The sequence below is a fragment of the Phascolarctos cinereus genome, unplaced genomic scaffold, assembly GCF_003287225.1.
Source record: "Phascolarctos cinereus isolate Bilbo 61053 unplaced genomic scaffold, phaCin_HiC Scaffold_9;HRSCAF=440, whole genome shotgun sequence".
NCBI classification, from domain to species: domain Eukaryota; kingdom Metazoa; phylum Chordata; class Mammalia; order Diprotodontia; family Phascolarctidae; genus Phascolarctos; species Phascolarctos cinereus.
Genome location: NW_027556402.1, coordinates 148,223,164 through 148,247,858, shown reverse-complemented (window position 1 = coordinate 148,247,858; position 24,695 = coordinate 148,223,164). Strand labels below are relative to the sequence as shown.

General features: G+C 37.9%; 1 protein-coding gene across 1 annotated transcript in view; it reads left to right on the top strand.

Annotated features, from left to right (window-relative positions):
- CWH43 (cell wall biogenesis 43 C-terminal homolog) overlaps positions 1-24,695 on the top strand; it is a 49,612-nt gene that overhangs the window by 7,549 nt on the left and 17,368 nt on the right. Inside the window, 5 exon segments of the mRNA XM_078148858.1 lie at positions 3,003-3,099; positions 13,379-13,484; positions 16,554-16,688; positions 20,605-20,664; positions 20,667-20,751. Of these exon segments, the coding sequence (XP_078004984.1) occupies positions 3,003-3,099; positions 13,379-13,484; positions 16,554-16,688; positions 20,605-20,664; positions 20,667-20,751 (483 nt within the window).

Here is a 24,695-nt window from a genome sequence, read left to right as displayed (position 1 = left end):
CTTATCTTTTTTCCTTTCTCTCTCTGAGAAAAAAAAAAGACTATTTTTATTAGACCAATGCAAGGGCGGGGAAATCTCCTGCCTTGAGACCACATGTGGCCCTCTAGGTCCTGAAGTCTAGCCCTTTGACTGAATCCAAACTTCACAGAGCAAATCTCCTTAATAAAGGATTTGTTCTGTTAAACCCATTATATGTGTGAAGTCATACAAAACACATTTTCATATTAACTAGGTTGCAACAATAACAAAAAAAAAAGGAAAAAAATAAAGTGAAAAAATATGCTTCAATCTATACTCAGGGTTCATCAGTTCTCTCTCTGGAGGTAAATAGCATTTTTTTTATCATGAGTCCTTTGGAATTGTCATGGATCATTGTATTGCTCAGAGTAGTTAAGTCTTTCACAGTTGATCATCCTTACAATATTGCTGTGATTGCGTACAGTGTTCTCCTGGTTCGGTTCACTTCACTTTGCATCAGTTCATGTAAGTCTTTCCAGGTTTTTCTAAAAGCATCCTTCTTGTTATTTCTTATAGCATTCCATCACACTCATATACCACAACTTGTTCATCCATTTGCAAATTAATGGGCATCTCCTAAATTTCCAATTCTTTACTGCCACAAAAAGAGCCACTATAAACATTTTTGTGCACATATACCCTTTTCCTCTTTCTTTGATCTCTTTGGGATATTGCTGGCATTGCTGGGTCAAAGGGTATACCCAGTTTGATAACCTTTTAGGCCTAGTTACCTGTTGCTCTCTAGAATGGTTGGATGAGTTCACAACTCTACCAATAGTACATTTGTGTCTCAGTCTTTCCATATCCCCTCCAATCTTTGTTGTTTTCCTTTTTTGTCACATTGGCTGATCTGATAGACGTGAGGTATACCTGAGAGCTGTTAACACGACATTTCTCTAATTGTTAGTGATTTAGAACATTTTTATATGACTATTGGGGCACCTAGGTGGCACAGTGGATATAATGGACTTGAGACTGGGAAGACTCATCTTCCTGAATTCAAATCTGTCCTCAGAGCCTTACTAACGGTCTGGCCCTGGGCAAGTCACTTAACCCTGTTTGCCTCTCAGTTTCTCATCTGTCAAATGAGCTATAGAAAGAATGGCAAATCACTTCAGTATCTTTGCCAAGAAAACCCCAAATGGGGTCATGAAGAGTCAGACACAACTGAAACAAGTGAACAGCAGAATTGATAGCTTTGATTTCTTCTTCTGAAAAGTGCGTGTTCATGTTCTTTGATCATTTATCAATTGGGAAATGGCTCATATTTTTATAAGTAAAATATTTTTTAAAAATTTTTTATTAATTTGATTTATCACTAATCACTTCCATATGCTTTTGAGTTTAAAATTTTTCTCCCCCTTTCTCCCCACAACCCTCCCCAAGACAGTGCACAATCTGATATAGACTATACATTTACATTCCTACTAAACATATTTTCACATTAGTGATGTTGTAAGTAAAAATTAAAACCAATGGGAGGAACCATCAGAAAGAGGAAACAAAACTCAACAGAAGAGAAAAAAATAGCAATTCAACTTCCATAGTTCTTTCTTTGGATGTGGATAGCATTTTCCATGACTAGGCCTTTGGAGATGTCTTAGATCCTTGTATTGCTGGGAAGGGTTAAGTTTATCAATATTAGTCATCACACAGTGTGGCTGTTATTGTGTACAACATTCTCTTGGTTCTGCTCACTTCAAGTAAAATCTTTTCAAAAATTCCTTTTAAGCCTAATTTTTTTTTTTGGTCCTGTGATTTCAGTAATAAGCAAACTTTCTACCAGTCTCAGAGAATTGCCTGGGGCACTTAGAGCTGACACTGTGCATATTTACATATTTAGGATTTGGTACCTAAGCTTGATTCATGGGTATTTGTTTCATCATGAAATCCCTGGTTGCTAAAATGTTTGCTTTCTTATCTGCCTCATCCTTCTGATTTTATTCAATTATCTATAATGGGCATTATTTAAAAAGTTACAATAAAACAACTAAGGATATAAAAGGGCAATAAATAGTTTAACATGTACCTTGCTGAGACAGACAAACAATTAATATCCTACGTGACCGGGCACTTTCTTTTTTTTTTTGCTAGGCAATAGGTTAAGTGACTTGCCCAGGGTCACACAGATAGTAAGTGTTATGTGTCTGAGGCTGGATTTGAGCTCAGGTCCTCCTGAATCCAGGGCCAGTGCTCTGTCCACTGCAACACCTAGCTGCCCCTTGACTGGGTGCTTTCAATGACTAGTTGTAAACCAACTAATAGCCAACTTTTCAGTCACATAATCAATTTCACCAATCTCTATAGATCCCTTCAGTGGCTGAATACATACATTACTTGAGAAACCACACGGACAGCATAGCAGTGGGGTGGTGAGAAGAAGTGAGAAGAGGTCTCATAGGTTATAATCCTCAGGGGTGGGTTTTGAACCCAGGCCTCTGACTCCAAAGTGAATACTCTTCCCACTGTGTCTTGCTGTCTCCCATTTCAGAGGTATATATATATACATACATACATATATACACACACACACACACACACACACACACACACACATGTATATATGTGTATTATATATGTGCATGTATGCATGTATATATGTGTATATATGTATATATACATATACATACATACACACATATACAAATACGTGTGTGTGTGTGTGTGTGTATGTATGTATGTATGTATGTAGTCTAGATGCCTATATTCTCATCCTAACTCGGCTATTAATTAGCTGGGTAGCCTTGGGCAAATCACAACTTCCCTAGGCTTCTATTTCCTTAACTGAGAGTGAGACTAGTTGATTTTTCAGGTCCTTGCCAGTATTAGATTCTATAATCCTCATTATGACAAAGACTTTGTAGTGTTCTGAGTTTGTTTGTTTGTTTTGAGAAATTGGAAAGAGGATTAATACTGATTAACTATTTTAGTTAACTGGTTAAAATTCGTGATTTTAATTGTTGTGTTTTCTCTACTACCTCCAGGTTCCCAATAGGTGTAGCAGCAGCAGCTGTCCTCCTCTGCCTGAACACATGGACTGCAGCCATAGCTGGGAGCATTTTGGCAGTCTGCACCATTGCCGTATGGCCTCACCTTCTTGGCTGCCTCATTAGCTCAGAGATGAATCCTGGGAGGGCTATAATCACTACCATGACATTCTGTCTTCTTGATTTTTTTTTCCTGTGTGGGATGTACAGCTTTTAAGTATGTACCAAGAGATATCCAGACTAGAGAAAGTCTGATGTACTTTTGGGTAAGTGGTACATGTGAAATTCTGCAGTCAAGTGGCATCTCACTGATGTCTCAGGTCATGACCAAAATACAGCCCTTTAATAAGTGGACTTGAAAAGGTTGACATCTTGCTTTTCTTAAGTCAGTCACAAACATTTATTAATTACCTACTATGTGCCAGTCACTGTGCTAAGTGCTGGGCATACAAAGATAGTCCTTTTCTTTTAAATTAATGGGAAATTTTCATGACAAAGAACAAAGTGTAGTTTAAGAAAAATCTTATTAAATAACTAAATTACTGTGTTAATTATATCCTCAGTTCATTGTGTCTCAAAAGTTACTATTATGACTAGCAACCTCTTAGTATCTTGTTGAGTTGTGTCTGATTCTTTGTGATCCCATGGATTTATCCACAGGGTTTTCTTGGCAAAATGGCTGGCCATTTCCTTCTCCAGTATGTCCTCATTTTACAATAAAGAACTGAGGCGAATAGGGATTACTTGCCCAGGGTCACATAGCTAGCAAGTTTGTGAGGCCACATTTGAACTCAGATCTTCTTGACTCCAGACCCAGCACTCTATCCACTGAACCACCTACTTAGATCTAGTTCATATAATCAATATGTACTTTTCCCAGTGAATTCAATGTTATTAAAAATAGTTAATCCATAGTAAATGATGAAAGAACAACCATAATTATTTTTCAAAAATCCTTTTCCATTTATTGCAGGGAAAAAATAAACCCAAGACAAAAATCTATCAATGGCAATTTTGCTTTGATGAAAGCATCAGAAAATGATTCTTGATATGGTGCAGGAATGGTTGTATTACTGAGGTTAAGAGTTGTCTCTTACCTCACACGTTGTAATTTTGGAAGGCCCACAGAATTTAGCCTTGAGTTCTCGTTTAGTATATTTCTTGAAAACAGGAAAAGGGTCTGCCTTTTTCAGTATGGAGAATTCCTTGTATAAAACTCCATCCACCAGCAGGTGGCAACATGTCTATGACTTAGCAAATAAGTCTCAAGAAGTACAAGATTATACAAAGATGGAGGTCAAGTGATGTAATAGGTAGTGTTGAGCTTGGTATTAGGAATGACTCTAATTTCAAATTCTGCCTCAGATACTTACTAATTGTATGATCACAGTCAAGTTACTTAGTAAATTTTAATGATATATAAAAGATACATATTTTATACTTTTTCCTTAAATATACAACCAAGTATTAAATACATATTTTAAAAATCCCCAAGTCATCAAATAATCATTTTTCTGTCTCCATGGTTATGAACTTATGGATATTTTAAAAAATTTAGGACCACAGATTTAGAGATGAAAGGGACTTCAAAATTCATCTAGCTCTAATCCACTCCCTTATTTTAAAGATGAATGAACTAGGGTCCAGAGACAAAGTAACATCAGCTATTAAGTGTCAAAGCTTGCACAGTTACAGTTCTCAGACTCTAAGCTCTGACCACTTTCTCCCACACCATGCTGCCTTTAAAAGTTTAGCAGAAATTTCAGGTCATTTTCTTGTTTAATTGACTTTTCATTAATGATATAACAATTGGCCTTTACCAGTAATCTACAGATTGAATTCTGTCATTCATTTCACATATAAATAGTGTCAAAGACTCAATAAACTGAAAAACACTGAAGAAAAAAACCACACCATCAGTAGGCTGAATTCTTCCCCGTGCTGTCTTCTCCCTAACAGCTTCTTACACTGGTACTCCTTTGCAAAAAAAAAAAAAAAGAGAGAGAGAGAGAGAGAGAGAAAGAAAAAGAAAAAAACAGTTTTCTTGTGGTTTTTTGTTTTTTGTTGCAATAATTTCCAAACATGTCCCACCACTTAGCCTACTCTTGTAATAAAGAAAAACAGTTAAGCAAAACCAATTAATATTGAGTCTAACAATGTGTCATATTCCATATGGATAATCCCTCTCTTTTCCACAGAGAGGAAGGCAGATAGGTGGCATAGTGTATAGTGGGTCTAAGAGTCAGGAAGACCTGAGTTCAAATTATGCCTCAGATATTTACCAGCTGTGTGACCCTGGGGCAAGTCACTTAACTTCTATTTGCCTCAGTTTCCTAATCTATAAAATGGGAATTATAATAGTACCTACCTCCCAGAGTTGTTGTGGAGCCAATGAGAGAATTGTAAAGCTCTTAGCACAGTGTTTGGCACATAGTAAGCCATTTGTAAATGTCAACCATTATTATCCATTCTCTTGCTCATTATAATTCATCAGATAGAATAGACATAGTTCATGCATTCATTCATTCATTCATTCATTCATTCATTCATTCATCCAATACAATTCATGCATTATTTTTTATTTCAAATGGAATTGAGAAACAACCACTGAGAATTTGACACCAAATACTTTCTCCAGCTGTTCACATAACCTGAGATGTTGGGACGTGCATTGCTTACTCCATTTCTTCCCTGACATCTTGGTTTTTGGGGCACTTCAAGTTTCTTTTGGTTCCTTTCAGTTGTGTGTACCCTCTTTCACTCTTTCCTCTTGTCTGATATGCTGATTTTCTCCTACTTCAGCTTGCTTAAGGAGAAAGATAATGAAAATAAGATCTCATGAATATTTCGTTCTATTCATAATTATACTTCCTTAAAATATGATGAATGGTAGGTTCATTTTTTTGCATTCTCTCTCTCCCTCTCCCTCTCTCTCTTTCTCCCCTTTCCTTTTCTTTCCCTGTCTTTCCTTCCCTCCCTCTCTCCTCTTTCTTTCTCTTTCCATTTTCTTTCACTCTTCTTTTCTCTTCCTCCTCTCCCTTACTGCCTTCCTCTTTCATCCTTTCTTTCCCTCCCCCTTCCTCTCTTTCCCCTCTTCTGTCTACTTCCTTATCATCAGCATTTATAATCAGCATTCTGTTGAGTTAGTCCTTGAGCTCAGGGCCAATTCAAGCATAGAGCTTAGCCTGGGATTTTTATACCTTGTTAGAAATTACAATTTATTTTGGACCTATCCTGGGCCTGGAGATCCCAAGCCTGAATTAGTATTGATGTAGTACTACTTAAATAATACCACTATGGGCTAAAGTGTCCTTTATCCTCTTTCCCAAACTGGTGTCATATATTCTAGGAATTCAAGTACTCTTTTCTACAGAAATTATAGTTTTTCTCTAAGTGTCTCTAAAACATTCTCTGGCATGTGTTAGGGATTTAAGGAGACACAGCAACACTTCCATCTATTAGGAGTCCCTAGAAACCCCACTGTTATCTATTTATGGGTCTTACATCTTTACCTGGTGGATTCCCAACAGCTGCTGTCCCACTGCCCTACCCCATAGATAACTTTGTTCTTCCTTTCTGCAGCAACACCCTTCAATCAGTATCTTGCACCAGGACTCCCAGCAAAAGCATAAGATTCTAGAGAAACATCAGTCCTTCCTCATTAACAAAAAGTAGAGACACTTTTGAAAAATCTGTAATTTCTATAGTACTGGTTGAGTGATTCTCTCATGGCTCCCTGAATGTGAAATTTATGAGTAAAGGACTAGCTTAGATACTGAGAGAGATATGGTTCAATTATTTTGTATTTTCAAGGCTTCGTAATTAAAATGAAATTTCACCCATAATCTTGACTACTTGCATTAGGCATAAAAAGGACTGTGGGTTAAAATGCATTAAATATTTTCTCTCAGGGACATTAGTGTTAATTATTGGACTAGATCTGATTGCTGGGCCTCCAAAAAGCCTTGAATTAGTTCATCAAACAAAAAATAATTCTAAAATGCTATTCAGAAAAAAAGCAGAAATTCCCTGAAATTTTGTAGTATCATTTTGCTTTGTTCCTAACATAATTAAGTGGATTTTATAAAGGAATATTCCATGGGGTTATTTTGGGCATCCCAAAGGTGATGGTGGTCGATTGACTAATTAGCTTACTTCCAGTTTCAACCTTCTTCCCCAAAGATTGAATCGGGCCAAAACCTGGAATGAAGATGAACAAGAACTCCAAACATTAAACTTACCCATTCTTTATTATTCAGAGTAAATTTAACTTGCTGACTCAAATCAAAATCAAATCAACATTTATTGAGCACTCACTGTGTATTAGATACTACAGGTATATACAGATATGTAAGACTTGTTCTTTGCCATTTATATAGCCAAAGGCAAAAGACAGAAATGTGAAAAGTCTAATAACAACAGAAGATTTAAGTAACTGCAATAGAAGAGAGGTAAGGCAGCAAATGGCTTCCACTTAAAAACATTTCAGTGTTCAATTCAACATTTATTTAGCATCCACTATTTGCAAGGGCCTTTGCTATATTCTGGAGATTCAAAGACAAAAAGGAAACATTTCCTTCCCTCAAGGAGTTTACACTCCCCTGTAAGGGATATATGAAATAGGGCTGGAAATATGTTAAGGTGAATAGAAAATAAGGCTGGATCCAAGACAATTCCTAAGGACTTATGATGAAAAATGCTGTCCATCTCCAGAGAAAGACCTGATAGAGTTTAATGCAGATTGAAGAGTACTTTTTTTGTTATTTTATTATTCTTGGGGTTTTTGGTCTGTGTTTTCTTTTGCAATGTGGCTAATATGGAAATATTTTGCATGACTTCACATGAATATTCAATATCACATTGTTTGCCTTCTCCAGGAGGGGAAAAGAGAGGGGAGAAAGAATATGGAACTCAGAATTTTAAAAAATTAATCTTAAAGCTTTGTATATGTAATTGGGAAATATTTAACAAAATAAAAATATATTTTACACAAAAAAAATGAGGCTGGAGTTGAAAGCCAGATTAGGGAACAATTATCATTAGGCAGTTGCTGATCAAAGGAAATCTTCAAATTTATGCTTCAGGAATATCATTTTGGCAGCTTCAGATTGAATTGGGGAGGAGAGATTGGAGGCAGGGAAACTGGTTAGGAAGATAGTAGAGCAGTCCAGGTGAGAGGTAGTGAAGGTCTGATCTAGGCTGGTAGCTATGTGAGTAAAGAGAGAGAAGGGGACTGATTCAAGGGATATAGAGGTGGAATCAAAAAGATGTGGCAAAGTTTTACATGTGGTGAATAAGAGAAAGGGAAGGGACAAGGACAATTCTGAAGTTACACATCTGGGTGACTTGGAGGGTAGTACTAGCATTAACGTAAATAAAGAAATTTGGAAGAATATTGGGTTTAGTGAGGGAGAGGGAGACAATGAATTCTATTTTTGTCAAACTTAGATGCTTAGGAAATATTCAGAAGGAGTCATCCTGGGAGCAGTCGGTCATACATGACTTGAGTCCAAGAGGGAAACTAGGGCTGGGTGTTTAGATGTGGGAGTCATCTCAGAGCTGATTCTTGAGCAGGTAGAAGCTGATGAATTCTTCAAGAGGGAAAAGAGGTTCCAGGATAGAACCCTAGTGAACACCCACAGAAAAGGGGTAAGAGTTGGACAATGGCCTAGGAAGAGATCTTGGGTTCTAGCAATATCAGAAAGCTTTCATATGGAATTAATGAGAAAAGAAGTAACCTACAAATAAACACCAATGCCTCTATTTCTTTTCTGACCTTAGAAGACCATAGCCTTTGTGTTTAAGTCCTCCTCTATAGCCTACTCTTCCCTCCTCCCTACCCCCACTTATCTTAGTCTATGTTTGCAATCCCTTTGGACTAGTGGTACTGGGGAAAAGGTCTCCAGAATGGGAGATGATTCCCATCTCCTGCTTTACTAGCAAAATGAGGAAACACCTGTAGATGGCAGGGTGAGAGGATGAAATAGTTTGCAGAGGTTCTTAATGTGGGTGACATGAAACCCCGGGAGGGACACTGGAAAAGACCAGGGGGGTGGTAGTAGCCTCAGGTGCAATTGGGGGGCATTGAATAAAAATAAGGGGGTGATAGAAGCATAAGGAAAGAAGAGAAGAAAATTATGAAAAACGATTTGTACATGTTTCATCTGTTGTGTAACAAAGTTAAAGTTGTAGTGATTACATTATTTTCCAAATAAACACACAAAATGCAAGTTATAACCAATCAGTGATCAAGTCCGCAGACAAGTCTTAACAAGCAAGTGTTGGCAGGCAACATTTCACACATTGTCCTGAAGTCCACTATGCATCAACAAGAACATGTGCATATAATGACTTGTTTACAATATGATACCATACTATTACAAATCACAATATTGCGTCATCAAAATTTCAATGCAAGAAAGAACCCAAATTTATAATAAATCATTAAATTTAAGATGTATCATTTTTTTAAAAAAAATTATATATTTTTTAAATGACACAAATTTTTAAAAAAACATTAAAAGGTTAAAGAAAGTAGATTTCCAGCAGGGCACTGAGTAATTTTTCTTTTTTTTTTGAAAAGGGGGCAATGGGCTAAATAAGTTTGGGAACCTCTGCTCTAGGGCTAACCGGATTTGGTTTGTATGCAGGAGCTTCCCCAACTAGTGAAACTGTGATGCTAAGGCCCTCCAGCTGGTGGGAAGAGTTGGGCAGCCAGGGACTGAAATAATAGCATTTACATAGAGCTTTAGAGTCAGAGGATTTACAGGCAGGTGTTCTGTAACTCAAATCTAAGATTGTACCAGTGATGGAAGCCAAGGTGGAAAGATAGGGACAAGAGTAAACTAAATTGGATCCGGAAGAATGTGAAATGAGGGACAATGCTGTGGTTTGTTATAGAAATGCCAAAGTGAGATGAGGAAAAAGCAGGCAGGAGCCTTGTAGCTGGAAACACCTGGCCAGCCTAACCATTATTGGCACCAAACCCTTTGATACATTAAGCAATGTTTTGAAGGTTGGTCAGAAAAACCACCCAGATAGGGAGAGTCTGGCTCAGCATTGGTTTTTACCCCCTTGGGAGTGGGTATACTTCTTCAAGCTGGATGAGGGAAGGTCATTCTCTTCCTTTCATAACTTTAGGTCCTTTTTCACGATAACTAGGGGTGAGAGTGGGTGCCAAAGCCCCAGAGACGTCCTTGTCACCCAGTTCTCAGAGTTTTAGTTGCTGGGGTAGTAAATGGGGAACAATAACCAATATTTGGAAGATAGGATTTCAGGAAATACAAATGTATATGAGTTGTATGGTTTCAGCTCTCTCCAAGAGTGCCTCAGATTGTCATAGAGGGCCAATTACTGTCTGCAATCTCTTTGGCACAGGGCAGAACTTGTGCGTGGCTGATCAATCAATGAATGATTATTTATTAAGTGACTACTGTATGCGGTCAGCGTTGCTCTGTTTAGGTTCTGGCGATACAAAGACTATTCCCTATGTGTATGTTGAATGAACAAAGGCCACTATGATGGGAGCTTGTACAAAGATAAGTTGTGAGTTCTGAATGTGGAACAATTTAAGCTGAAGAAATCTTAAGTGAAACCTGTCTCCTGATAGAGGCATTGGTAGGCTTGGTTTTGTATAATTTACCCAACACTTGTTTTTTACCCTTTCTGAATCTGTATTGAAAAAAAAGTCTCTTGTTAGCAATGAGGATGGCCACATTTTCATTTTATTTTCTACTACCAATGAAATGTTTTCATGGGGATGTGACATAAACAATTTCTCTGAAGTTAAATTGATGGAAGGGAAATCGTGTTGCAATTTCTTTCTGCATCTCTGCTTTAATAATAATATTCTTGAGAGAACTTCTTTGCATGAATATTCATTTCTTCTCACTCCAAAGAGTTACAAGGAAGCCGTGTTTTCCAGAGGCCTAGATCTTATTGCTACTACATAGATTTTTAGAGGATTGAAACATGTATGCACTTCCTCCTCCTCAAAATTATTCTTGAACCTCTTTTATAAAATATCATTAACCAGTAGAATAAATTCAAGCCTAAAAACAACTCTTCTTCTTGTGTTACTTCCTTTGAGTCTCATAAGCTTTCTGCCACCCCACTCCTTTTTGTTCAGTTTTGTGGATGCTTGTTTGTGTAGGATTGCTAGTGTTAATTAGGCAAAGGGTAAGTAATTTTTTTTTGACTATGCAGTGAGGTTAAGTGACTTGCCCAGGGTCACGCAGCTAGTAAGTGTCGAGTGTCTGAGGTCAGATTTGAACTCAAGTCCTCCTGATTCCAGGGCCTGTGTTCTATCCACTACACCACCCAATTGCCCCTTAGCTTTTTTTTTTAAAAGCATATTTCCACCTGAATCTGACAGGTATTCAGGTCCAACTTTATTTTTATTTTTATTTTATCTATAGTTGGACCTGAGTACTAGCTATTGCCAAGAGTCCAGATTCTTTCTGGGTTTGGTCTTTGATTTGGGGAATATGGGGTGATAATACAGACAAACTCCTTTATAACACTGGTGTTTGGCAGACAAGGCTAACACTAGCACATTGTGTTCTAAAATAACTTTTTTCCTATGTCGTTGTTTTGTCTTGGAAGACATTTTTTGACTTAAATTGCATCATAAACAACAAGCCATCTTACAATAATATTAATAGCATTCTCCTGACCCTATTCCCTAGAACTGTCAAGACCACCTTGGATTCATTGATTAAAGGAGCCCTGTGGCCAATTTGATTATTCAGAGACCAGTTATCTCAAGAGATGATGAATTCTGGAGATTTTTCTAGTCTTCTTCTCCATCTTGCTGTCTGAAATTTGACTATTTCATCATTTTGTCAATAGCTGCTTAAAGAATGAGGGGGAGAAAGGGAAACTCTAGTAAATATTATGTTATTTCTTATAGCTTTAATAGAAGCATGGGATTGAAATGTCAATAATTGCTAAAAATGAATGAAGACAACATCTATAAATGTCAGCAATTTCTATATTCTTTGTATCATATTCCTTAGCAAGAGAGCTGTGTGCTATTATACAAGTCATTTTTTTTTCTGTCTGCTGCACATTAGTAACAATCATTGTGGAGCTCTAATTTTCAATTAGGGAGAAAGGATTTTTGGGTGGGTTGTAAGTGTCTCTGTGTTTGTGTATGTCTTACTCCCTTTCTTCATGAAGCAAGGGAAGTAGACTGGAAAACTGGAGCAAAGTTATTTGAACTCTTTCTTTTTTTCTTTTTTAGCTATTTCTTGTTATGTTAGAGAGATATCATGCTGGTTCTGGAGTAGGAGACCTGAGTTTTAAGCCTGGTTCTAATACAGGCAAGACCTTGGGCAAGTCACTGTAACTTCTTTGAGCTCCTTAGTATCCTCATCTCTAAAATGGGTATAATAGAGCTTCCTTACGCCGCCCTTATAGCATTATGGTAAGTATTAAGTGCTATACAAATGAGTTATCACTATAGTCCTCTTTTCAATGAAAAGTAATTGTTGGGAATAAAAAGCAGACAACTTCTTCGAGTATGAAAGTTTAAAAAAGGGACCGATCACATGACACTTACTAGCTGTGTGACCCTGGGCAAGTCACTTAACCTGATTGCCTCACTAAAAAGCGAAAATAAATAATTAATTAATTAGATGAATGAATGAATGAACAAATAAATAATTAAATAAATGAGGGGCTGATTTGCTGTTTCTAGGACATGTAATTTGAGTTATTTTCTCAGCAGTAGGGATAATTATAAAGCTTAACTTCATTTGCAAAAATCTTCCCTTCCCTTTCCCTATTTCTTAGTGAGTTTTGAGTGGCTTTTCTAATAATGGTGATGAAATTGTTCTAAACCTCACATACTCTTGTTCTCCTACTCTGTTGATTAGTGGGCATATGTTCATGAAATGGCAGGCTAAAGTAAAAATAGCCTTTGGCTACACTCCTGATCCATCAAAAGATGTAATCTTGGCCCCATTACCACAACAATATTATGATGTGATGGTCATATTTGTATTTGGCCAGGCTAGAATCTTCATCCTTTCATCAATAAACTAAGTCTTGTCTCAACCACTAGTGAACCTTCAAAACAAGTTTTATCCTTGTAGACTGACTCTGTCCCACATCTTAGCTGAATGTCAGAAGAGCCAGATGAATCTAAATATTCCTTCTTTTCTCATGAATAGACTATGTAGTGAATGTCTGGCTTTTTCTTTTTATTAAATATGAGCACATGTCATAGGGGACTAATAGTGCTTGGCATTGTAAGCCTTGAACTGTTACTTTAGTACATGGGAAACTGTGGAGAAAAAAAGACAGAAGAATGCTATGCCGAAATTGTCCATTCATATTAATCACAAGTTGCCATTAAAAATGTTCCGCAGGCACCAACCAAAGAATTCTCAGCCCTGATCTGGCCTTTCTGATTTGGATATGACAATGAAGGTTGGCCTTCTCTAGAGCAATCGGCTCACTGACTCAATCAAACAGGTATGTTTTATTAGAATTGATGTCTGTTAAGGAGGAACCACAGTTCTTCTGTTCTGGGTAGGGTCAATTCACAGAAGGAAAAGATTTGCTAGGCAGTGTAGCTGAAGGAAGAGTTAGCTCCTTGTATCTTTGATAGGGATTCAGGCGAGAGCAGAGAACAAAGCCTCTTCACATTGGGCCATTAGTAGGGATTCCTAGCCATGACATTTTTTTATTTTTAGGTAATTGGAGTTAAGTGACTTGCCCAGGGTCACACAGCTAGTAAGTGTCAAGTGTTTGATCTGAGGCTGGATTTGAACTCAGGTCCTCCTGAGTTCAGGGCTGATACTCTATCCACTGCACCACCTAGCTGTCCCCCCTAGTCATGACATTTTAAATAGAGATACATGTGTGGGCAGGGTGAGAGGCAAGACCTTTCTCTTTCCAGCCCCTCTGAATATTGTCTGCTGGACTCAAAGGCCCTAGGGAGCTGGACAGCAATGCTCATTTAGTAAAGCATAAAGTTCAAAGGTCTCATTTCCCTGTGGACACTGTGACTCAGTGTCCCATGGTGTTCCTTTCTACCATGTGGCTCTCTTAAAATCTGTGGAAGATTAACTCTCAGGTCAGCTTCAAGAGGGATGGAGCAAGATAAATGATGGATAAACTTGTTATTCGTAGTGACAGTGGTATAACCTGAGGTGTCTCTGGTTACTTTTATATTTGGGGGTCCATTGTAGAGCTGTTTCTGATCATTATGCCTGTGTAATACCCATCATCTACTTTTCTCTGGCAAGAACCAGAGTCTAGCATTCATCTTACTGCCTTGGAAATATTTGTCCTGCTAAGCAGTGTTGTTTATGAGCAAGTAGACATTTCAAGAGGGGCCTTAGGACAATTTATATTTGTGTTGTAAATGTAGTACTGGACCCCATGCATACTCACAGGACTCTGGGACCACTCTGTAATTCCCAAATGTGGCGTATTGTTTGGTTATCAACTATCTGAAACCTTAGTCTGAGCCCCCACCAATACCATCTCTGTGCCCAATGTACAAAAGGGATTTGAATCCAAGAAGCAAAAGCTATTTAACTGGCAGAAGAAGAAAACAAATAATAAGAAATTAAACCAGGCAGTAAACATTTTCTGTATGTATGCATACATCTTCTGTACCTTAAGGAGAATGCTATTCAATTTCTTCTTCAAATTGTGCCCTTGGAGAAAGGCACAGTTAGCTCAATTCGCAGCACTAGTAAGGAAGCTTGGGGTCTATTGCTATGTGCTTTCTGACTTTCTTTCCTCCGTTCACAAAGAGGCATATTGGAGCAACACTGCTGCCTTAGGGTCATTTTCTTCACCATTTGGCTCTGTAATCATCACACTATGGCTAGGCTGTGTTCTCTGGTATCTTCTTATGTTCTCATGGCTCTCCAGTCCCTCAGGAGGACATGGCAGTCATACAATTCAGGTTGGATTGCTCTGTTCTCTTTCCATGGAGCTGCTGTCCTCCAATCCTCCAATGTTGCCTTCTCCCTAATTACTGTCTCGTGAGTCTTCTCTGCCATGCTCTCAGGTCTGTGCCCCCTATGCTTTCTTTTCCTATGGATGCTCTCCTTTGTCCCACACATCTGTCACCTTCATCATCCTCTGTGGCTTTCCAGTACAACCCTGTGTTTTAGGAAAAAGGCAACATTAGAGTCTCAGGTTCTAAGAGCTTTCTGACTTCCTGACTGTTGGAATGTGGGCCAACTAAAGCTGTCCTATGGAGCATTTTTGACACAGAAGCAATCTCCACTCGTATTTCTGAAAGTACATTGTTATATAGCTAGAATTTCTTAACAATGATCCCTTATTCACTATGGAATCTGGTCAGGTCCTATAACTTTGATAGCATCCTTGTTGTCTGAAATGGAAGAATTGAATTTAAACTCACAATATTACTTTGATCTCACTGAGATATAATGAAATCAAGAACCTCTTTACCTTGCCTTCAAAGTACTTTGCAATCAAATTCAGGCCATGTAGCTCAATGTAAAGAATACTTGGGAGTTCAGGAGTTCTTGTGGCTTAATGGAAAGGGCACTTGGAAGTTAGGAAGCTGTGATTTTGCCACTAATTCCATTGGTACCTAACTGTCGATCCATAAGGGGTGCATAGCAGTTTTTCTTTTAATTCAGGAAACATAAGAGAAAGCATTTTTAGAAGAAATGTGCTTCTGTATATAAATTCAAACTATCATTATTTGCCACTTTATACTTTTTCCAACCAAAAAGCAGTATTTGGTTTGATAGTAAATTCACCATTAATTTGCATTATGAAATTACTTTTTGTGGCAATAGATGAAAGTGGCATTATATTTAAATCTTAAATATCTTTGAGTTTCTGCCTAAGAAAAAATCCCTTTACATTGCTTGTTTAAATTTAAGATTATTTTATTAGTTAATCTCAAGTGCTTTTAGATAAATCTATTTTCAAAGTTTTAGTACCATGGTAAAACTAATTAAAGAAAACCTCTCCATTAGTTAGACCTGAACACTGGGATTTGTGGCTTTTAGAGTGTGGTCTGAGCATATCTGATTTCTTCATGGCTTTGATCCCTCTCATCAATCATAGTTGGTTTTTCTTTTTTAACCTCCTATCCTTATCTTCCCTGAAGCAACCATTTAGGTTCCTATCTTGTCTGGCATCATGACTCCTACTAGGACTGGGCTGTAGCCTGGTCCACCTCTGCTATTGTCCATTTCTCAGCTGTCTAGACATAGCCTTCTTCATCCTTTGGTCTCTTTCACCTATGGCCCAGTGGATTCCCATGGTGTTCAGGAAAGATACATCCTTTGAATTTTGGGTAAAGAGAATTTTGATCTTTTTATTTTAAAACTTGAGATGTGTCTATAGTTTGACTATGATCTCTAAACAAGAAAGTCATTCAAAGCTTAGGTTTCTGTAACTTCATTTTATTAACTTATCAGAAAACTGTTTTATTCCTTGATTTTGAAGTAAGGTTTTAAAAGTTAGAAATTGCTGTGTTAATTTGGTTTCATTTGGTTTCATATTAATTTAGTTAATCACCCTCATTTTCTTCTCCATCAGGTGCAGATGTCATAACAATTTTAGAGAGTGATGGCTCTAAATCCTTCAAAGGGAACAATTACTTAACAATGTGGTGAGGGGTAAAGCTGGGCTTTTATACAGATCTTGGTCCAAGCACAAGAGATCACACTTGAGGGGTGAGTGTCCCTTAGGAAAGGGAATGTTTAAGGGGAAATGGTAGAGACATTTCCTTTAGCATTAGGAAAAGGGGAGGCATGAAAGTGGGATAGAAAGTCTAGATCACTTCATTCCACTTTCCTACCATGGGCTTGGCTTAGACACACTTCTTGGGAAACAAGGAATTGTTAGTGGCTAGATAACATCATGTTTCTTCATAACATCCTTTCCCTTCTCTTCACTCACACAGCAACTACCTTAGTTAAGTCTCTTATCACCTCTTGTTTGGACTATTTTAAGAGTTTACCAATTTGTTTATCTGCTTCTAGTCTCACTTCTCTAAACTGTCCTCCATACAATTGCCCAAATGATCTTAGAGTAGCTCAGTCTTACCACGTCATAAGCAGCTAGGTAGTACAGTGTTGGGCTCAGAGTCAGAAAGGTGAGTTTAAGTCCTATTTCAGACACTTAATAGCTGTGTGACCTTGAGCAAGTCACTTAACCTTTCTCAGCTGCTTTCCTATCTCTGAAATGGGGATAATAATAGCACCTCCCTCCATGAATTGTTGTGAGGATGAAGTGAAATAATAACATGTGTAAAGTACACTGCAAAGCTTTAAAGTGCTATACAAATGTTAGCTATTATTATTCTCCTGTTCAAGAATTTTCAGTGGCTCCCAATTACTTCTAGGAAAAAGCCTAGTATTTAAAGACCTCCATAATCTGAGACCCACTTACCTTTCCAGACTTATTTCATAGAATACCAGCTGTACACTTTCCAGTCCTGCCAAACTAGACTGTTGGCTGTTCTCCAAACTCAACATTCCATCTTTTGCCACCTTGACTTTGCAGGTTGTTTCCCAACTCCTCCCTCCTCTGATATCCCCCTCTCATTTCCTCTCAGAGTGCATGTTATTCTTATCGTCAGTTCTCAAAATCCTTGGCTTTTTTCAAGACCCAGCTCACTTGCCACCTCCTGCTCAAGGGAAGCCTTTCTGGATCTCCAAGGTCATTAGCGTTCTCTCCTTCCAAAGTATCTTGTAGCTATGTATACATTGTGTCACCCCAAACAGAAGTTCCTTAAGTGAAGGGATTTTTCATTTTTGTCTTTGCATCCCCAGTGTCTAGCATGGTGCCTGGCACAGATCAGTAACTTAATTAACGTTTGAATTGATGTTAAGTTGAATGATGTACACATTATAATGTTGCTATTACAGCTCTCACACTGATGTAACACATGTATTTTGGGGAGTTTGGTGAATGTTTGAGCATCCTTTCTCGTGCTCTAGTATTTGGTCTGGACCAAAGAGTTCATTTGGACCACTTAGCTCTTCATCTCTTTTTATGTTATTAAAAAATATTCTACAAAGAGAGAGTTTGACTTTGCCTTTAGCTATTGATTGTCAAAAACTTTCATGCGAATGGAAATGCATCACACTTTAATTATGAAAATGTTATTCTACAGATGAATTTTTAAAAATGTGTTTGCATAAATATCCTGTTCTTAGTGTTAGCCAAAGAACTTTCTAATCGAGCTGTAATTGAGTTTGTTGCCTGCTTCCCCAAAGAAACTGCTTATGGCTATGGTTATTTCAAGCGGGATCCTGGGGATCCCTTTAATGAAACTGGAGGAATTTTTAATTATACCTCTGCATGTTCAGCAAATCCTGTGGGAACCGGGATGTATGAATTTGGTTTGGGTTTTGCTTAGAAAAGTTAGACGTTAATAATAACCAAAGAATAGCCTACAAAGTTGCTGCTAACATCCATCCTCCACAAAGTCTCTTTGTCAAATTAAAAGTTTAATTTTTAAGTAAAATAAGTTTTAGTAAAAAAGCTGTATATTGGGGCAGCTAGGTGGTGCAGTGTATAGAACACCAGCCCTGAAGTCAGGAGGACCTGAGTTCAAATCCAACCTCAGACAAGACGCTTGACACTTACTAGCTGTGTGACCCTGGACAAGTCACTTAACCCCAATTGCTTAAAAAAAAAAGCTGTATAGTAAAGCTGTTCCTACAGGAATGGAGTCATAACCAACTTCAGAGTAGATACAGAGAGAGCGAGAGATACTGGTTATCCAACTGGTATGTTATCTGGGTCACTTCAATTTATACCCTTTCTTTTGGCCATTTCACTTCTTGCTAGAACCTCCACTGGGGGCGAGAAGGGGCAGGAAGATCTTCAAATCCAGCCTCAAACGCTTACTAGCTGTATAACGTGGGGCAAGTCACTTAACCTTTGTCTGTCTCAGTTTCCTCAGCTGCAAAATGGAGATGATAACAGCACCCCCCTCTCAGGATTGCTGTGAGGATCAAATGAGATAATATTTATAAAAATCACTTGGCATGGTATGTGGCACCTCACAGGTACTATAAAAATGCTCATTACCTTCCCTTTCTCTACCTCCCAGGGTTGTTGTAATGATTCAAAAAACAGATAATATTTGCATATCTCTTTGCAAACCTTAAAGTCCTGTGCAAAAGCTATTTCTTGTTATTGTTATTATTATTGTTACTGTTATTATATTTCCAGTGTTTTCAGCATCATAGGCACTTAGTAGATCAATATTGAATTGACTCAAATTAAACATAATCTAACCTGAATTGGGAAAAGTAATGACAGTGACTTAAGTCTTTGTATCCCTGGCAATTAGCGCAGAATCTCTGGCACAGATCAGGCAATTAAAAATGCCTATTGATTAACTGATAGTTCTCAAAGAATCCCTTGAGTGGCAGGTTCAGGTACGTAAATAAGAATTTGTCTTACTAATCAATCATTAAGCATTTATTAAGTGCTTACTGCATACCAAGTTCTATGCAAAGTGTTAGAGATAGTTTCCTCAACTGTAAAATGGAGATAATAATGGCACCTGCCTTCTATGGTTGTTGCAAGGGTGAATGGAGATACATATTTGTAAAGTGCTTAGCGCAGTACCTGGCCCATATAGTAAGTGCTGTATAAATGTTATTGTTGTAGTTATTATTTTTTTAAGAAAAAGTGAAAACAGCCCCTCACTTTGAAGAGCTTGCATTCTAATTGGGAGAGATGGTATGTACACATATGGATGTATACAAGATACACACAAAATAGACACAGGGCAGACACTGGCTGCTGAAGGGGTGGGGAGAGGCAAAAGCCTCCTGCAGAAAGTGTCTCCTGAGCTGAGTCTTGAAGGAAGCCAGAAATTCCAGGGCCCTTAAAATGAATATCCATTTGCATTATGGAAATGATAAGTAGCTTAAGTGTATATCTGTTTCTGAGAGAGGGTCTGGCTCCCATGTGCAGAGAGTGAGAAAGCAGTGAATTATTTTAGGTGGCAAGGAAAGACTGTTTAAAAAAAATCCTGTTTCCATAGTCATTTTGTGTTAGTGTGTATTCATATATGTGTATAAGCAAACAAGGGAAACCTGATTTTCATTTCAGTGATTGCCTTCTATGCAGAGAAGGGCAATGTAATTTGAAAGACTGAAACGATATCAGTTATTGTGCTACGTTATATTTTATCCCTGCAATATATGTTCTCTGTCATTTTATAAGAGAAAGCTACTTCCATTTTTAACTCCCCCAAAATGTACAGGTTTACATTAGAATTGTTTATGCAAATCTGTTGTTAAACCAGTAATGCAAATTAGATGGATTTTGTGTATTATAAATGTTGCCTTTTGGGCAGTCTCCTTAGTACTTGTTAGAACAGAGTTGATAGCCCTTATAGTAAGTAGGAACACAGAGGGACCTGCTTAATAGCAACATTAATGTTATAAGCTGGCAAGCAAAAAGGTAATCCACATGCTAAATAATTCCTTTACCACTTTATTGTTCTTAATTCCCTCTAATGGAGTATTTCCAGTTTAATCTATCACTTGTAAAAGCATTTACTTAATTTCATCATATTGGCACTGAACAAAATGTAAATATTTCTTCTTATCCCAATGTAGGATTATGGCTTTGTCAAAGTATCCAGTTGTGAAATCACATCACTACCTTCTTCCATCACCATCGGGAATATTGCTCCAGCCATAACAATGACAATTAACCTTACCAATGGACTGGAGGATTTTGTTACTCACTTTGGGAATGATGAGCATGTATCTTTATTTTGTTAACATGCTATGTAAGGAGACAAATAATGTCACTAGCCCATTTCCAGAGTGCTTTTTTCTTTTTTCTTTTAGAAGCGGGATGGCTTAGTGGTTTGAAGTGCTTGGTGGCTATCTAGGCTTGAAGTTAGGAAGATTGAGGCTTAAATCCTGCCTTTGACACTAGTTTTGTGACCCTGGACGGCCAAGTCATTTTACCTCAATGAACTTCAACAGCCCTCTAAGACATTTTCTAGGTCATAGAAGAGTTGTGAATTGCACAGGTGAAACAAGCCTTCATACCAGGAGTTTCCCCATAACGACCAAATCACAGATTAATTGTGTTATTTCTTTGCATTGTTTTTTTCTCTCATGATGCTAGTTTTTAATCTAAGCATATTAAAAAGATAGAATATGCTGCAGATAGTCCTTACTTTGGGGGGGTGCCCTATAATACATTCTTGGAGATTGTTATAAAACAGTTCATCATAGAGCAGACTATACTTTCTAGTAGGAACCATTATGCTAATGCCAGTTATAATTGGGAGATTAAACATCAGGAATAAATCAAGTAAGTCAATAAATCCTTCAAAATAAGGATACAGCCATAAATCAGTATACTCAATTAAAATAGTAAAAATATATCCCAACTCCTATAATAGGAACTTAATTAGATGGCTAGGTGGTACCTAGCACTGGACCTGGAGTCAGAAAGACCCAAGTTCCAACCTGGCCTCAGATATTTAACAGCTGTGTTACCCTGGGAAAGTCAATCAATTCTGTCTCAGTTTCCTCCTTTGTAAAATGGGGATAATAATAGCACCTACCTTCCAGGGTTGTTGAGAGGATTAAAAAAATGAGAAATTGCAAACCTTAAAGCATTATATAACTTCCAGTTGTTGTTAACATCATCATTATACTTACTGCCCACATTGATTATACAAGGCGCTCTGAGGTATAAAGGCTATAGCCAACACATAAAAAACAAAAATTTTGCTTTACAAATTTGACTTAAAGCTACAAAGCTACAGGAAACATTAATTCAGCCCTTAACTCATAGTAGCTTTGTTTAAATCCTTAGAATTTAGAAGGGCTTTTAGGAAAATGACTCATATCTCTTAAAAAAAAAGCTTAGAAAGAACAATATGACTAAATTGAATAGTGTTTAATTATAATAACAAAGATTAGCTTTAAGAAGTGGAAAGCATCCTTCTCTGGAAGCAAAAGTTCAATTCCTCTCTCTGGGCTGTGGCATCAGAGGACTCTGATTCAAATCTTATCCCTGATGCTTGCAGGGGTGATTTAGGGCAAATTGCTGGACCTCAGTTTCCCTATCTTTAATACAAGGGGATTAAAGTAGATAGCTTTTTTTAAAATATAAATTTATTTATTTTTAGCTTTCAACATTCACTCCCACAAGTTTTTGAATTCCAAATTTATACCCCATCTCCCCCCTCCTCCCTCCCACCCCAAGATGGCATGCATTCTGAATATCCCTTCCCCTAGTCTGTCCTCTCTTCTATCTCTCTCCCCTTCTCTTATCCTCTTCCTCTTCTATTTTCCTGTAGGGCAGGATAGACTTCTGTACCCCATTTCCTGTATTTCTTATTTCCCAGTAGCATGTGAAAACATTTTTTTAAATATATGTTTTTAAAACTTTAGGTTTCAAATTTTCTCTCTTCCTCCCTCCCCACCCACCCTCATTGAAAAGGCAAGCAACTCAATATAGGTTGTACATGTGCAGTTATGCAAAACATGTCCATAGTAGACATGTTGTGAAAAACTAACTCTATTTCCCTTAATCCTATCCTGCCCTCCCATTTATTCTGTTCTTTCTTTTGACCCTGTCCCTCCTCAGAAGTATTTACTTCTGATTACTCTCTTTCTCAGTCTGCCCTCCTCTCTATCATCCCCCTCCTCTCTTGTCCCCTTCTCCCACTATTTTCCTGTAGAGTAAGAGAGATTTCCATACCCAATTGAATGTGTTTGTTATTCCCTCCTTAAGCCAAATCCTATGAGAATAAGATTCACTCATTTTCTCTCGCCTTCCCCCATTTCCCCTCCACTGTAAGAGACTTTTCTTTCCTGTTTTTTTTTGTGAGATAGTTTACCCCATTCTACCTCTCCCTTTCTTCTTCTCCAAGTATAATCCTCTCTCATCCCTTAATTTTATTCTCCAGATATGACCCCTTAATCTTCAACTCTCCCTGTGCCCCCTATCTATCCATCTACATATACATGCATATAATTTTCTTCCTCCAACTACCCTAATACTGACAAAGGTCTCATGAGTTATAAATATCATCTTTCCATGCAGGAATGTAAACAGTTCAATCTTAATAAGTCTCTTATGATTTCTCTTTCCTGTTTACCTCTTCATGTTCCACTTGAGTCCTGTATTTGAAAGTCAAATTTTCTATTCAGCTCTGGTCTTTTCATCAAGAATGCTTAAAAGTCCTCTATTTCACTGAATGACCATTTTTTCCCCTGAAGGATTATACTCAGTTTTGCTGGGTAGGTGATTCTTGGTTGTAATCCTATCTCCTTTGCCCTCCAGAATATTATATTCCATGCCCTGCGGTCCTTTAATGTAGAAGCTGCTAAATCTTGTGTTATCCTGATTGTGTTTCCACAGTACTATTTCCTTCTGGCAGCTTGTAATATTTTCTCCTTGACCTGGGAACTCTGGAATTTGGCTACAATATTCCTAGGAGTTTTCCTTTGGGGATCTCTTTCAGGAGGATATCTGTGGATTCTTTCAGTTTCTATTTTGCCCTCTGGTTCTAATATATCAGGGCAGTTTTCCTTGATAATTTCTTGAAAGATGGTGTCTAGGCTCTTTTTTTTGATCATGGCTTTCAGATAGTCCAATAATTTTTAAATTCTCTCTCCTGGATCTATTTTCCAGGTCAGTTGTTTTTCCAATGAGATATTTCACATTGTTTTCTAATTTTTCATTCTTTTGGATTTGTTTTACATTGTCTTGATTTCTCATAAAGTCACTGTCTTCCAGTTGCTCTATTCTAATTTTTAAGGAAGTACTTTCTTCAGTAAGCTTTTGGACTTCCTTTTCCATTTGGGCAATTTTTCTTTTTAGGGCATTCTTCTCCTCATTGGCTTTTTGGACCTCTTTTGCCATTTGGGTTAGGCTATTTTTTAAGGTGTTATTTTCTTCAGTATTTTTTTGGGTCTTCTTTAGCAGGCTGTTGACTTGTTTTTCATGATTTTCTTGCATCACTCTCAGTTTTTCTTCTACTTCCCTTACTTGCTTCTCAAAATCCCTTTTGAGCTCTTCCAAGGCCTGGGACTGATTCATATTTTTCTTGGAGGCTTTGGATGTAGGAGCTTTGACTTTGTTGTCTTCTTCTGGTTGTATATTTTGATCTTCTTTGTCACCAAAGTAAGGTTCTATGGTCTGACTCTTCCTTGCACTGCTTGCTCATGATCCCAGCCAATTACTTGAGTTTTAAACTCTTTGTTAAGGTAAGACTCTGCTTCCAATGTGGAGAATGTATTGTCCCAAGCTTCAGGGGTTTGTGTAGCTGTTTTCAGAGATACTCGTAGGGACCTGTAAATTTTCAGTTCTTCCAAGGTGGTATGACAAGGGGCGAGGTGTTTTCTCCTTTCCTGGCCTGTGACCACAAGTATTCCTTTCTGTCCTGTAACTGTGAGGAAGGGTTCCTCTCCACAGCCACTCCAAGATCTACCACGCCAGCGTTCCTCTTCACCCCAGCACTGCCGCGCAGAACTGTGACCCAGATCCAAACAGGGGCAAAGCAAGAGATTCCTGCCTCAGCACTGGCAAAGAGATCCCTGCAGTCCCTCTCTGATCAGCCACTGGATTCCCCCTCAGTCTGTGGGCCGGAAGCTCGGGAAGCAGCTGCCCCCCCCCCCCAGGGCCACACTCTTGGGAAATAGAGCTGAAACCCCACCTTCCTGTCACAGCACC